The 15,939-nt window shown below is 43.9% G+C and overlaps 1 protein-coding gene across 1 annotated transcript in view; it reads left to right on the forward strand.

Annotated features, from left to right (window-relative positions):
* LOC126198839 (myogenesis-regulating glycosidase-like) overlaps window positions 1–9,567 on the forward strand; it is an 85,849-nt gene extending 76,282 nt beyond the window's left edge. Inside the window, exons 4-6 of the mRNA XM_049935418.1 lie at window positions 1,311–1,745; window positions 4,857–5,013; window positions 9,292–9,567. Of these exons, the coding sequence (XP_049791375.1) occupies window positions 1,311–1,745; window positions 4,857–5,013; window positions 9,292–9,491 (792 nt within the window). The 3' untranslated portion in view covers window positions 9,492–9,567. The remainder of the gene's footprint in view (window positions 1–1,310; window positions 1,746–4,856; window positions 5,014–9,291) is intronic.
* Window positions 9,568–15,939: the final 6,372 nt, after the last annotated feature.

Below are 15,939 nucleotides of genomic sequence, written 5' to 3' on the forward strand. Positions count from 1 at the left end.
GCAGCTGACGCGCTACATACCACTTTGTCTTTGACGTAAACTCTAAACTTGCCTTAGTTCCCTGCCGAATTTACGAACATCAGTTAATATACAGGGTGTTACAAAAATGTACGGCCAAACTTTCAGGAAACATTCCTCACACACAAAGAAAGAATATATGTTATGTGGGCAAGTGTCCGGAAACGCTTACTTTCCATATTAGAGCTCATTTTATTACTTCTCTTCAAATCACATCAATTATGGAATGGAAACACACAGCAACAGAACGTACCAGCGTGACTTCGAATACTTTGTTATAGGAAATGTTCAAAATGTCCTTCGTTAGCGAGGATACACGAATCCACCCTCCGTCCATGGAATCCCTGATGCGCTGATGCACCCCTTGAGAATGGCGTATTGTATCACAGCCGTCCACAGTACGAGCACGAAAAGTCTCTATATTTGGTACCGGGGCTGCCTAGACAAGAGCTTTCAAATCCCCCCATAAATGAAAGTCAAGAGGGTTGAAGTTAGGAGAGCGTGGAGGCCATGGAATTGGTCCGCCTCTACCAATCCATCGGTCACCGAATCTGTTGTTGAGAGGCGTACGAACACTTCGACTGAAATGTGCAGGAGCTCCATCGTGCATGAACCACATGTTGTGTCGTACTTGTAAAGGCACATGTTCTAGCAGCACAGGTAGAGTATCCCGTATGAAATCATGGCGGTGAATCGAGGAAGTACAGTACATACTGATGAAACTAAAATGAGCTCTAACATGGAAATTAAGCGTTTCGGGACACATGACCTGCTACGGTCGCAGGTTCGAATCCTGCCTCGGGCATGGATGTTTGTGATGTCTTTAGGTTAGTTAGGTTTAAGTAGTTCTAAGTTCTAGGGAACTGATGACCACAGATTTTAAGTCCCATAGTGCTCAGAGCCATTTGAACCATTTTGACACATGTCCACATAACATCTTTTCTTTATTTGTGTGTCAGGAATGTTCCCTGAAAGTTTGGCCGTACCTTTTCGTAACTCCCTGTATAGCGCGTCTTGTAATGTTACTGTCTCTGTAAGTATTTTTATTTGTTACTGATCAAGAAAATTACATTCTTAAGTCGGTCTTAACGTTAGTTGACGTTTTTGGATTTGCGCTGTTAGTTGCTAGAAGCGTACCATTGTAAAATATGTCTGACAACCGTGAGCCGCACAGATACTTTTTTCGGGCCGTAGTTTGGCGACCACCGAAGTAGACGGTTTCATTCACACATTACCGACATATTCCATTTTTCCCCGCATTGATTTGCGGTGTGGTGCGAAAATCATTTCAGGTACTCCGCAATGAGACCGGGATCGACTCGTTCAAGTTCGACGCCGGCGAGACGAGTTACCTGCCGCAGCTACCCGACATGGACCCCGTGGAGCTGAACCCTGTCAAGTTCACGGAGGACTACGTGAACACCGCCGCCCAGTTCGGGCCCATGATCGAAGTGAGGGCCAGCGTCCGCAGTCAGCACGTGCCCGTCTACTTCCGCATGATCGACAAGGACAGCGCGTGGACCATCGACAACGGGCTCAAGTCGCTGGTGACGACGCTGCTGCAGATGAACATGGTCGGGCACAACTTCGTGCTGCCAGACATGGTGGGCGGGAACGGCTACAAAGGAGCCGTCCCCACCAAGGACTTGTTCATACGCTGGCTGCAGGCCAACGTCTTCATGCCCACCATACAATTCTCCTACGTTCCCTGGGACTTCGACCAAGAGGTAAGCTGACGCACTTTGCGGCAAAACGTTAATATATGTGTAAACATTGTAGTGCCAAGAAAGCTTTCTGTGACCACAGCCAAAGTTATACCACAGGTTTGTTTTGTTTTGAACATTTCGTGAATGTCAAGGAAGTCCATTTTGTGAAGTGTAATACTTACACCCCATAGAAGGTTGAGCTCTGCGACTGCCGGAAATTCAATTTCTGTCGCCCTCCTGATGCACGTGGTGAGTCATTAACAGCTAATATTTTTCCTCTCATAATTATTCAAACGACACTGTTAAATGAGCCTTACGAAAGACTGAACTTGCGACTTCGCAATCAAGGGCTTCCTTGTCAGTGTATGTGAAACAAATTTTGAATAATATTCAGTTCTTGTCATTGTGGTTAATGTTGTGCTACGAAGATACATTGAAGAGCCAAAAGAAACTGGTACACCTGCCTAATACCGTGTAGTGCCCCGGCGAGCACGCAGAAGTGCAAGACGAAGTGGAATAGATTCCACTAATGTTCGAAGTAGTGCTGGAGGAAACTGACACCATGAATCTTGCAGGGCTCTTCACTTAAAACTTCCGGGCTGATAGGCCGTGGTCGAAGTATAAAACTCTCTCCTGACGTTTCGTCTCCGACTGCGGGAGACATCCTCGGAGGTAAAACGGCGAACTGCTGCAGGGCTGTCCATAAATCCGTAAGAGAACGAGGGGGTGGAGATCTCTTCTGAAGAACACGTTGCAAGTGATTCCAGATATGCTCAATAATGTTCATGTCTGGCGATTTTGGCAGCCTGACAAGGGAATCTCCCCATCGCACCCCCCTCAGATTTAGTTATAAGTTGGCACAGTGGATAGGCCTTGAAAAACTGAACACAGATCAGTCGAGAAAACAGGAAAAAGTTGCGTGGAACTATGAAAAAATAAGCAAAATATACAAACTGAGTAGTCCATGTGCAAGATAGGCAACATCAAGGATAGCCAGAGCTCAGCAGCACCGTGGCCCCGTGGTTAGCGTGAGCAGCTGCGGAACGAGAGGTCCTTGGTTCAAGTCTTCCATCGAGTAAAGAGTTTACTTCCTTTATTTAGCAAAGGTATGATCTGTCCGTTCGTTCACTGACGTCTCTGTTCACTGTAATAAGTTTAGTGTCTGTGTTTTGCGACCGCACCGCAAAACCGTGCGATTAGTAGACGAAGGGACGTGCCTCTCCAATGGGAACCGAAAACATTTGATCGCAAGGTCATAGGTCAACCGATTCCTCTTGCGCTGTAGTCGACTGACGTCGTGTGTTCCGATGTTTGTTTAGGTGTAGCGTCTCCATACTACGGCGCAGTTACCTCGCATCGCACGGACGGACGGACAGATAACAATTGTCTGAAAATAGAAACTTTTTCATTTGAGGGAAGACTTGATTCAAGGACCTCTCGTTCTGCAGCTGCTCACGCTAACCACGGGACCACGGCGCTCGTACGCTCATATTATCCTTGATGTTGCTTATCTTGCGCATGGACTACCCAGTTTGTGTATTTTGCTTATTTTTTTCATAGTTCCACACAACTTCTTCCAGTTTTCTCGATTGATCTGTGTTCAGTTTTTCAAGGCCTATCCACTGTGCCAACTTATAACTAAATCTGAGGGGGGTGCGAAGGGGAGGTTCCCTTGTAAGTAAGTGAATAAACTCAGAAGAGTGTTCCTGGAGCCACTCTGTAGCAGTTCTAGACGTGTCTGATGTCGCATTGTGCTGCTGGAATTGCCTAAGTCCGTCGGAACTATTTGAAAGGAGACTGCTGCGACCAGGCAACATGTTTCCAGTCATAAGCAGTCCAATGTCGGTGTTGACGAGCTCAAGCGAGGTGTAAAGCTTTGTGTCCTGCAGTCATCAAGGTTATACGAGTGGGCCTTCGGTTCCGAAAGCCCACATCGATGATGTTTCATTGATTGCTTCGCACGCTGACACTTGTTGCTGGCGTAGCATTGAAATGTGCAACAATTTGCGGAAGGGTTGCACTTCTGTTACGTTGAACGATTCTCTTCAGTCGTCGTTGGTCCCGTTTTTGCATGACCATTTTCCGGCCAAAGCGAAGTCGAAATATGATGCTATACCGGATTCCTGATAATCTCGGTACACTCGTGGAACGGTCGTACGGAAAAATCCCCACTTCAACGCCACCTCGGAGATGCTGTGTCCCATCGCCCGTGCGCAGACTATAGCACAACGTTAAAAGTCACTTAAATCTGGATAACCTGCCACTGTAGCAGAAGTACTTGATCCAGCAATTGTGCCAGACACTTGTTGTCGTATACAGGCGTTCCCGACAGCAGCGCCGTATTCTGTCTGTTTAGATATCTCTGTATTTTAATACGCATGCCAATACCAGTTTCTTTGGCGCTTCAGTGTATATATACACGATATAACAGCTGTAAGTGCACACATTTCTATTGGTGACTAAGGACGGCGTACTGAACAATATTACAGCAGTATTCACTTCATCTGTAAGCAAATAATTATAGCTATTAGGAATAGTATGTTCGTAGGTTGATTAGTACCTCTTAGTACAAGTGCCAAAATCAAGTGAGTAATACTTATTTTCCCGTCGGTAGTAGGTCAGGCGTTGAAGTGTGGAAGCGTGGACGCGAAACGGGCAGTCTATACTGACATGCACACTCCGCTTAGTGGCGTAGCTACGACCATGTGGAAAACATCAGATAGTAAATTATGTGACGAGTTTGTGGGAGATTGCTAGACGCAGAAGTAAAAAAATAAAATAAAAATAAAAAAATCCTGAAATAAGCATACAGTACAGTACCAATGATCACAATATCGCACTTAAACCTCTAACACACTGTATAGACACTTTTGTTGTCCAAAGTTAGAAGTCTCTGCCGTAAATACAAGGACTCCACAAGTACGCTGCCTATCTGATATAGCGTCTCACACAGTCACATGTTGAGACATAAATCTTACACCTTGTTTGTTTCTTGTACTTGTCTCTTTCCACAGCACTGAAATTATCAGATTTAATCAGAGAGTCGCTTTGTATACAAAGCACAGAACATTTACTTTTTGAGAACTGGGAGCGCCCCCGCAAGCCAGTAGCTGAGAGCGGCCCGTGTTGCAGACGGTGACGATCAGCCGCAGCATGGCGGCGCTCCACGCTCAGTACGCGCCGCGCATCGTCGAGCTGATGAGGAAGGCGGTGCGGGACGGCAGCCCCGTCAACCCCCCCATCTGGTGGATCGACCCCACAGACGAGACGGCCCTCGCCACAGAGTCAGGTACGATGACCAGCTTCCTCTGTCATATTTCTTGTTCTTACCACAGAACGATACTCCAACAGTCAAAACATGCGAAAAGACAGAACCAAGTTTCCATAATTCAAGGATACAACGTTCCCTCCGCTAAACGAAAATAGTACTTGCTATTAACAAGGCCATCAGGACACAGAACCAAATGTCATATCTGGAATGTGACAATACTTCTAGAGTTCGCCATAGAATGACAATGTAACAAAGCCAGAACCTTTATTTTTTATTTTCGTTCCCTTTAACTGGTAAGTGTCATTGTAGTATTACACACTACCAGTTTCAGCTGTAAGTTTTCGTAGGTCTGCAGAATTCAGAAAATCTATGAGATAGTTTTGCAGTTGACTGAAATATGCAGCGACACCAATGTGGAGGCGATGCCACATTGGGAAATCATACTTCGGTTGGACTCTAGTGGGTTTAACGACATTTTATGGAACTGCGCGTCCCTTTGAGTTACAGCCGCATACATCTTTCCTACATTTCATCATGCCCAGTGCGGTACAAGACAAATTCTGTAAGTACTCAGAAAAGACATGCCACATACACACAGTGTGATATCCTAGTAATAAACGTAATAACTTTCAAGATTTGCACTTACAAACGCCCTCCCTACCCTCCATAAACACTGTGTTGCATGCCATGCAACTGTACGGCGCCGAGTGTCACAAACAACAACTGTTGCATAAATCAGGGAACTAAGGCTAGTGGCTACGTAACATAGTTTTCCCCTAACCGCAATAATCGCTCCATGCTGTAGTAATGCTCAAGTATATTGACCCATAACAATCAGCACTAACAGAAGATACTGAAGTTATACAAAGAACTGTAGAATGAAAGATCGCGTAACTGTTCGACCGATGTCAGAGTCTGATGTAGGTGACCTGACGCGTGAAGACAGGTTTCAAAGGTTCTGTGAAGGCCTGTTTACGTACAGCGAAGAATCAAGAGTAAGTGACGAACCTAGAAAAGTACAACTGTATCCCCATCTTGTTGATCACGGAAGGACCGCCGAGACAAGGTTAGCCTAATTAATGCATGCACAGTGGCATATGAGGAATCATTTAATGGAACAGGAAGGAAACCATGTACTTCGCATTAGTCTGTAGACATATTTACATTACTCGTATGCAATATGGAACCAATGACAGGAATTGGTACAGGCGGAAGGATAATAAGGTAGTGCCATGTGATGTCAGCAGTTAGAGGGACACAAGAAAGAGTAACGTGCACTGTCAGCATGCACAACACGAGTAGTGGAGTACTAGCTGCAGACACCGGCCGTAGTAAGTGGGCAGATGTTGTTAGTTCAGGCTGCAGCGTCAGAGGTATCTCACATGCGTACAAGCTGCTGCCACTCCTCCTGATGCGGGAACAACAGGAATGGAAACACAGAATGACATTGGACGTCCGTTAATGAAGTAAAATGGAATGCTCACTCCGTCAACAAATTGCTGGCGAGGAGGTTCTTCTCCTAAAATCCCCGACCAAAGATCAGAACAGTCGATGGACCCTGCATTGCAGCTACTGTTTCGTTAAACCCATATTCCCCTAAAAGAGTTCCTCAGTAGTTTGAATCTACATTTTTAGAACTCAAATTACTTGTTACTATCACGATTGAGAAAACAATATCTTCATTAACTTTCGACATACTGTAATATATTATTTCGAAATGATAGTTGACTCAGTTGTACAGTATCACCAAGCAGTATATAGTTATATTTTATTCATTTGACTCATTCCTCTCTGTTAGACTTACGGGTGCAGCGTACACTTACAGAGATTTATAGAATAAAATAAGAGAGTTTTTGTACCAGAAATATAACAATAAGAACTGCTAAAATCAGCTCAGGGCCTTGTGTGCACCACGCCCAATCCCACGTAGGCTGCAGATTGACTGAAGACTTTTCCTTAGTCCACTCAAGTGTGATACAATTTCTGATCCATGTTCCTAGCTCTAAACTTGTATTTAGACTTAGGAAAAACGAAAAAATAATCGTCACTTTGTGGTATATCAGCTACCTCAACTGGAGCATAGAAAATATGAAACAATTTGACTTTGACTATTGGTGAATGTTCTTGGTTGTACGGTTATTTTCAGCGACCATGTTGACCTTTCTCCTCTTATGCCTCTACAGGGGCACTGTTTCCTATTCTCATTGCCTTACAGTGAAACTGAACATGGTGTTTCATTATCTTGACCACTGTCCGCTTCGTCATATGTACTTTAGATAACCTCTTTCACTAATCGGTTGCCATTTCATTCCTAGATGGAAATACTATAATTTCTTTAATGATGCACTAATCTCTCCCTTCTCTAATAATTTAGATTGGTGTGTACCCAGTACAGTCATGATTTAAACAATTAAATTTCCCATGTACTATGCTGCTCAGGGCAGTACGTTCTAAAAATGCGTTGCAGGCTGTCTCATGTAGCTTTCATAAGAGTTGCTTGGAGGATGGTATGCCACAATGTATTTCAGTTCTACTTCATGGACTTGTATCCCACATACCCAAAATTCTAAAATTAGTTGGAAACCATTATCATAGAGAACAACATTTGTTTTTCCACTTTTATATTTGGCCGTGCGGTTCTAGGCGCTACATTCTGGAGCCGAGCGACCGCTACGGTCGCAGGTTCGAATTCTGCCTCGGGCGTGGATGTGTGTGGTGTCCTTAGGTTAGTTAGGTTTAAGTAGTTCTAAGTTCTAGGGGACTGATGACCTCAGAAGTTAAGTCCCATAGTGCTGAGAGCCATTTGAGCCATTTGAGTCCACTTTTGTAAAATTAACTATACCCATGGTCAGAGTTCTAAGCCTTCCTTTGTTTATCCCCATGCCCGTTTTCATCCATGAAATAATATCTGATAGTCGTAAATTAAATTTGCGACAGCTAAATAGCCACAGAAGTGTAGCGATAGGGCGTGGAAGCTTGCACACAAGCGGCCGATGGGACGGAGCTGGATGCTGGCGTGGGGCGTGGTGGTGCGTTGAGGGCAGTGGGTGATGCTACTGAGTACCCCTGCTGCCGGGGTCTGCGTACAGCAAATACTGCAGTGTTTATAGAAAATTATGTATTAGTAATAACAAAAATGACAGTTAGCCTACATTTCAACCCATATGACAGTAGGTAGTCAATGACCAAAAAGCAAAAAAATATTAGGAACAACGCAATCATCAGGCCTCATGGAAATAAGTATAGTGATCGTAAAACAATTATTTAGGTACGAAGCAAGAAGCGAATGGCTGCGAAATAATTTCTTGGTAAGGAATAGTATGTCTTTCATTCTATACTTCTGTATCACCACATTGTACCTAGCGTAATGTGACCCATTATAAAACAGGAGAAAATGAAACTGGTTATTGAGATTTATGTGAAACTACACTGGGGTTATACGAAATGAGGAGTTCTGGAGAGAAAAGGCGTTATTGAGATTTATGTGAAACTACACTGGGGTTATACCCAATGAGGAGTTCTGGAGAGAAAAGGCAAGATCAGATGTCCGTGGAAAACATTTATGTGAAAAAGTACAGGTTAGTGAGAGATGTAGCAAGTCAATTGTAGATGTTTAGGACGGAAATGAAAGAAGAGAGACAATACATTGCATAGAACATTTTATGAGGACATTTCTTATACGTACGAAATATGCCGAAACGAAAAACATTAGCACAAGATATAAAGGAACTGACAGAAGCATTAACACACTGAACGACCGATTACAGAGAAAAGGCTTTCCCATTTTAGTATCGCTCAGGCCTTATTCATGTAAATCTCTTATGGTGGGGCTAAGAGGCAAAATTGTGGGGCTTTTATGTTCTCTGTCTGTGTGTTTCACAACAGACAAGCAAGAACTTAAATGTGTGGTTTTTTTCCTAGTAAAGTAGAAGGTGTTACCACAAAGTTTTAATAATTACCCTAAAAAGTAAAGTTAGGTCAATTTTTTTCCTTTTTTTCCAGTCTTATATTTGATGTCCTAGTACACTCAACGTCTCAGTACCATAGCATGCTACTAGATGTGAGAAAAAAGAAAAAAAAAGATAATGGAGCAGGACACTGATGAAATGGGACTAGACTGTGTCATCTTGTTTTGAGTCCATAGCAGCGTACTGCGGTGCCAGAGCTGCAGACACAATGTAAATTGCGTAGGTTCATTTTTTTGAAGAGGTGGTTAAATCTTTGTGACTGCACTTTGCAGGATCAGCTGTGTGATAGCAGACCAGCAGTGACACAGTGTGTGCTTTGCGTGTGCAGAGTTCCTTCTGGGAGAGGACGTGCTGGTGGCGCCGGTGCTGTACCACGACGACGTGGAGCGCGACATCTACCTGCCCAGGGGCAGCTGGAGGGACGAGGCGGACCCGGAGCACCCCGTCATACAGGGCCCCACCTGGCTCTACAGCTACCCGGCGCCCGCCAACACGCTGCCGTACTTCACCAGGGTCTCCGCAACCTAGTGCTGCAGAGACGTGCACAACCTCTGTACATATAAATTAAAATGCCTTCCTAGGTCATTACAATCCTTACAATACTCGTACGCTGTTTACTTATACGGTATGCTCTCTCCAATCCTCGAAATCTGTTGTAAATTTGCTGTTTGACATCTACAAGTGTACCACAACTATTTCTCCTAATGTTGGTAATAACTTGTACCTTACAACTTCTGTTCTTACAAGACATCCTAGGGGAATGTCGAAAAGGTTTAATTTCCTTTAATGACGGTTATGTAACACTACTAGCCTGAACGAAGAGTACTCAAGGAAGGATGGGACGTACAACAAAAATCGACAGTATGCATCATTAAGAGGGAACAATGGCAGCAGCCTAGCCTCGTTGAATACACCAACTCTCATCACATCACCGAAGATAAGAGACGTCGAGCACGAGCGGTACTTGTATGGGTAACCGCATGGGTAGGCCACCTGCTGTTGGCTGCTATCATTTTGACCTTACGTCAGACGGGAAGTGGTGTGTTAGTGCAGCATTCATGGTCACCGGACGTTGCGTCTATGTACCTCATCATATTTCAGATCACTGCACAGTATCTAATAAAGTGAGGTCACGTTACACTCTTTATGGCCATCTTGACCCATTACATCCCAGTGTCCTATTTAGAGGATAGTACATATTTTTGCCGGCCGAAGTGGCCGAGCGGTTCTAGGCGCTACAGTCCGGAACCGCGCTACCGCAACGGTCGCAGGTTCGAATCCTGCCTCGGGCATGGATGTGTGTGATGTCTTTAGGTTAGTTAGGTTTAAGTAGTTCTAAGATCTAGGGGACTGATGACCTCAGCAGTTAAGTCCCATAGTGCTCAGAGCCATTTGAACCATTTTTTAGTGCATATTTTTATTTATGAATCTATGATTAAATACAATTTTCGTATCTTACTGCTCTGTGTCGTTTATTGGTGTTTTTTAAAAAAAATTTATGTTTACTGAAGATGAAAATAGTAGATTATGTCATTAATTGTGTTGTCGCTTAGCAAGACTGCCAAGCCACTATGAGGTAGCCGAAAGGCACGCGTTTAAGCTCACGCAGGCTGGCGTGAGGTCTGGAACAGTTGAAGGAGTTGAGTCTAGTAAAAAAGTACGTAGCTTCTGGAATACTTAACTTTAATCCATAATTGGTGAACATCGGTCTGACGGTACATGCATCACAAGATAAATAGCAAATGATAATGGCGCCTTGCTAGGTCGTAGCAAATGACGTAGCTGAAGGCTATGCTAACTATCGTCTCGGCAAATGAGAGCGTAATTTGTCAGTGAACCATCGCTAGCAAAGTCGGCTGTACAACTGGGGAGAGTGCTAGGAAGTCTCTCTAGACCTGCCGTGTGGCGGCGCTCGGTCTGCAATAATAGTGGCGACACGCGGGTCCGACGTATACTAACGGACCGCGGCCGATTTAAAGGCTACCACCTAGCAAGTGTGGTGTCTGGCGGTGACACCACAAATAGCTTGTTGAATACTGAGCCACACTTTTCGATTTTACAGGTATTTACATTATTGATAATATATGCAAATTAGAAAAAGGTGGCAATGGCCTTTGTGTATTTGTAACCAGCAATCTGACTTATGAACTCCTTGCAGTGTTACATCGATACCAGTCACGCTCATTACTGTGTACTGTAGCAAATTAAGATGGGCTCTAAAAAGGACACTCGGACTTGGCGTCATCATTTCAGTTATTCAGTCATACATGTTGCTGTCTGTTAGTATGCCAAGCGATTTGTTGAGACATTCAGTGCATTATTTTCATGTGTGCTACTCGGGCCAGAAAGATTTATTTACTGTATACATTTCTGAAGGACATTGCAGAGTACATTGAATCAGCACAGACACTGCAATATAGTATTTCATGCCTAAAACCAAGACCACGAATTTGATCATTCGTCTATCCGTCTAGAGGTTAACAGTATCTGTGCGGGTATAGGATGCAGACAAAACAGTGACGTATGAAATTTGTGATCTGTCTGGTGTGTGTGCTAAGGAAGCAGAAGGATTCGTGACGACCACTCGCGTAATGCGGGAAATCGGTTTTCAAGTCCTGGCTCAAATGGTTCAAATGGCTCTGAGCACTATGGGACTCAACTGCTGTGGTTATCAGTCCCCTAGAACTTAGAACTACTTAAACCTAACTAACCTAAGGACATCACACACATCCATGCCCGAGGCAGGATTCGAACCTGCGACCGTAGCAGTCCCACGGTTCCGGACTGCGCGCCTAGAACCGCGAGACCACCGCGGCCGGCCAAGTCCTGGTGTGGCACAAATTTTCACTGCCACCAACAAACTGTGCAGCTGGATTTTCACCATATTCGCAAATATGATTACAATTCTTGTATCTTCTGATTTATCTCAGACACCTGCGCTACCGCGCAATTGAGACAATCGGAGAGAATGGAGGTGGCGATTGTCCACTTTAGGGCCGCAAGGCACTGTAAAGGACAGCTCAACATGAATATGACTCTCAGTTCGACAGCAATAGTGAAGTCTTATTTGTTAGATGGCATGGCACTAAGTGAGTTAGAACTGGTACAAATGTTTACAATGTTGAATCTTCAGTAGGAACTACCAGATACAGTAGACACGCAAATAAGGAGACACAAGTGCAACAACCTGTAATTTGGAAGTCACGTAATGCGTACATGATAGGACTTTATCACTACGACTGGTTAGTGGGAAAATATGCGACAGGCATCAGATGGAAAAAAATTGTATTTGGTCCTACTTATAGTTATGCTGGAAGTGGCGCTCGTAAATGACTGGCTTCTCTACAGAGTAGTGCTTGGAAAAAAATGCACTGGCGTTACTTGGTTTCAGACATGCTGTTACAGTTGCATATCTGAATCTAAATACTGGAAGGAAAAAAATTTGACATCCATTGGCGTGATACTGCACATTAAGTTTGATGGAATTGATCATACAACAGATCAAAGAAACACAGAAAGAAGACATGTAACAGCTGAATACAAAGAGAAACTAAAACCGTATTGAATTAAATGCCGTGTGACGATGTGTATGAAGTATTTAGTGCCTTATCATAAGAAATAAACCAAACGTGAATCCAGTTCAGTATGCTACACCGATACGTATAGATCCCAGTGTCCCATTTAGAAGACAGCCATTATGTCAGTACGTACAAATACCCTTATGCCATTATCGTACTTATAGTGATTCATTAGAAATAAGGAACAAAAACATCAATTTTCAAAATTAGATAATTTGGGACTTGGTAGGTTGAGCCCGGCCGCCCCAGTTGTGCTTTTTGAGATGAGGTACAGGTTTCATCCTGTCAGTTCTCTAATTATCATCCGACAGAAGAATGATAGCACAATTCATACACATTTTAAGGTCACTACACTTTTCAGATGCACCTAAACTCACAACTCTCACACTTAATGAAAACAAGGTGCCATTGTACGCGAAGGTCTGAAGAACATTTCCAGTTAGCTGGCTGAACCTGTCTTGCACAACTCCCAGCCATACCATTCTACTTTCTGGAAGGGACATTGTGATATATACTTATGCGTTATTGTCAATTATAATTATTTGAGCTGTGTGTGCATATCGCCACACTAATATTGAGAGCTAAAGATGTTATTTTGTAACAGGACACAGATTTAGAACATGCTTGATGATGCGCGATGTAGTGACAACCATCCTGAGCGATGAATTAGGCTGTTTTGTTACAAAGGTCATTAGACCTCTCTCTACTACATACCTATTTGTAATGTTGCTCAAAACGCTCATGAAACATGTATTGTTTGTTCATGTATGAAAATGTCTGCGAAGATTTTTATGTAGACAGCAGCCGTGGTCAGGTACAGTCTCTGTCTGCATGATCAGCAAAATTGACTGTAGTTAGCGACTGAGTTGTAATTCAGAATGAGATTTTCACTCTGCAGCGGAGTGTGCGCTGATATGAAACTTCCTGGCAGATTAAAACTGTGTGCCCGACCGAGACTCGAACTCGGGACCTTTGCCTTTCGCGGGCAAGTGCTCTACCAACTGAGCCACCGAAACACGACTCACGCGCGGTACTCACAGCTTTACTTCTGCCAGTACCTCGTCTCCCACCTTCCAAACTTTACAGAAGCTCTCCTGCGAACCTTGCAGAACTAGCACTCCTGAAAGAAAGGATATTGCGGAGACATGGCTTATATCCTTTCTTTCAGGAGTGCTAGTTCTGTAAGGTTCGCAGGAGAGCTTCTGTAAAGTTTGGAAGGTGGGAGACGAGGTACTGGCAGAAGCAAAGCTGTGAGTACCGCGCGTGAGTCGTGCTTCGGTGGCTCAGTTGGTAGAGCACTTGCCCGCGAAAGGCAAAGGTCCCGAGTTCGAGTCTCGGTCGGGCACACAGTTTTAATCTGCCAGGAAGTTTCATATCAGCGCACACTCCGCTGCAGAGTGAAAATCTCATTCTGGAAACATCCCCCAGGCTGTGGCTAAGCCATGTCTCCGCAATATCCTTTCTTTCAGGAGTGCTAGTTCTGCAAGGTTCGCAGGAGAGCTTCTGTAAAGTTTGGAAGGTGGGAGACGAGGTACTGGCAGAAGTAAAGCTGTGAGTACCGCGCGTGAGTCGTGCTTCGGTGGCTCAGTTGGTAGAGCACTTGCCCGCGAAAGTCAAAGGTCCCGAGTTCGAGTCTCGGTCGGGCACACAGTTTTAATCTGCCAGGAAGTTTCATATGAGTTGTAATTCTCAGCGCGGAAAAGAAAACTATATCTTAATTTACAGTCAAGTACAGCGTTTCCTTTCCTCATAATTTCATATGGAAGAAACCGTGAAATCATTGAAAACAGAGTAGTTTTTTTTTTCTATATGGGACGGACGAGCGGCTGTTCGTAAATATTCGTTTCTTCCCGGTACACGTTATGTACTGAATGGTGTAAACCTTCCATGATGGCTGAGGACAGGCGTAGGGAAATATTCATGAGCTTTTCCTCTAAACTTAAGTTATCCAAAATGAATGAGTGCGCTGCTATGAAACACCTCCTGACATTAGGTCACTCCGAACAGTTTAGCTTCTCTAAGTGCAATTCTCCTACTTTCCAAACTTGAGAGCTGGTGTTTCATTTCTGGGATTACAATCCTGGATTAAAAAGTACTACGAAGAGTTATTATTGCTACAGCTTCGGGGAGTATTCCTAAAATGCATGCTTCACTTAGCAGCCGAATATGTGTACTTTTGTGCACCTTTCAGCTCGAGCTGTAGCGAGCGCCTTTAGAAGCCTAGGGTCTAGTCAATTACTGCACAGCTCGTCATATATAATTTGTGCAATGTTAACGCAGCGTTGTTTATTTACAAGTGACTTCCTGAGGCTGACGGAAACCTTCGTTTACTTTCTGAAAACTGTCGTTTGTAGATTCCAAAACTGATGCATTAACTCGCTTCCTCTTCCAGTTATTATTACGGCTACATAGATGTTTCTCGAAATTCTTATGTTGTTTACATAATTTACGTTTCTTGGAGCATGCTTCTTGTTAGTTAAGTGGCTTTCTGCATTAACAATGACACAGAGAAGGATTTTTTGACCCCCACATTGATACAGAGTACAGGTTCACGAATTTGGCTCAGTTTTTTTAAAACGTGGTAGAAATTTAGTAAATTCACTGCGTACAGTCTTATAGTGACTAGATTATACAGCTAATGTCGATCGTCACCACCACTAGGGTATCACATTTCATTGCAAACTGATGTCAGTCACAGAGGTGGACACACACATGGGTCTGTTGGTGAGTACGATTACTGTCGGCCGGCGCCTTCTGCTGGTCACTGGTCTTATGGTCTGATGGTCTCTACTGTATCAACTGTACAAGATACCAAGTCATTACATCTGGCCAGCCGGCCGGTGTGGCCGTGCGGTTCTAGGCGCGTCAGTTTGGAACCGCGTGACCGCTACGGTCGCAGGTTCGAATCCTGCCTCGGGCATGGATGTGTGTGATGTCCTTAGGTTAGTTACGTTTAAGTAGTTCTAAGTTCTAGGGGACTGATGACCACAGATGTTGAGTCCCATAGTGCTCAGAGCCATTTTACATTCGGCCACCTGTAACCAAGCAAATGTTTCTTCTGCCGATTGCAAAGTCTTCTGGGTCTTGGTTATACATACCAAAGAAAAAGGTTTTGTTCAGGCGAGGATTGCTGACACAGTAGCACTTGCTGTCCTACAGTTTAAACTTTTGTCGCAATACAAAATAGAGGAATATATTTTGGCAGTTTTGGTCCGAGTGATGGCACCTACATAGGGAAAACTTTTGTAACTTTCATTAAAGATAGAATCGAAGAAACATACCCTCGATTTAAAAATAGGCAGTAAACATCCTTTTCATTCACTTCTTTTGCAAAAACAAGTTGCACACATAGAAATCCAGCAGAGCAGATACAAAGGAGAATCGACACTGGCAGGGCC

This window comes from Schistocerca nitens, chromosome 8, assembly GCF_023898315.1.
Source record: "Schistocerca nitens isolate TAMUIC-IGC-003100 chromosome 8, iqSchNite1.1, whole genome shotgun sequence".
Lineage (NCBI taxonomy): Eukaryota > Metazoa > Arthropoda > Insecta > Orthoptera > Acrididae > Schistocerca > Schistocerca nitens.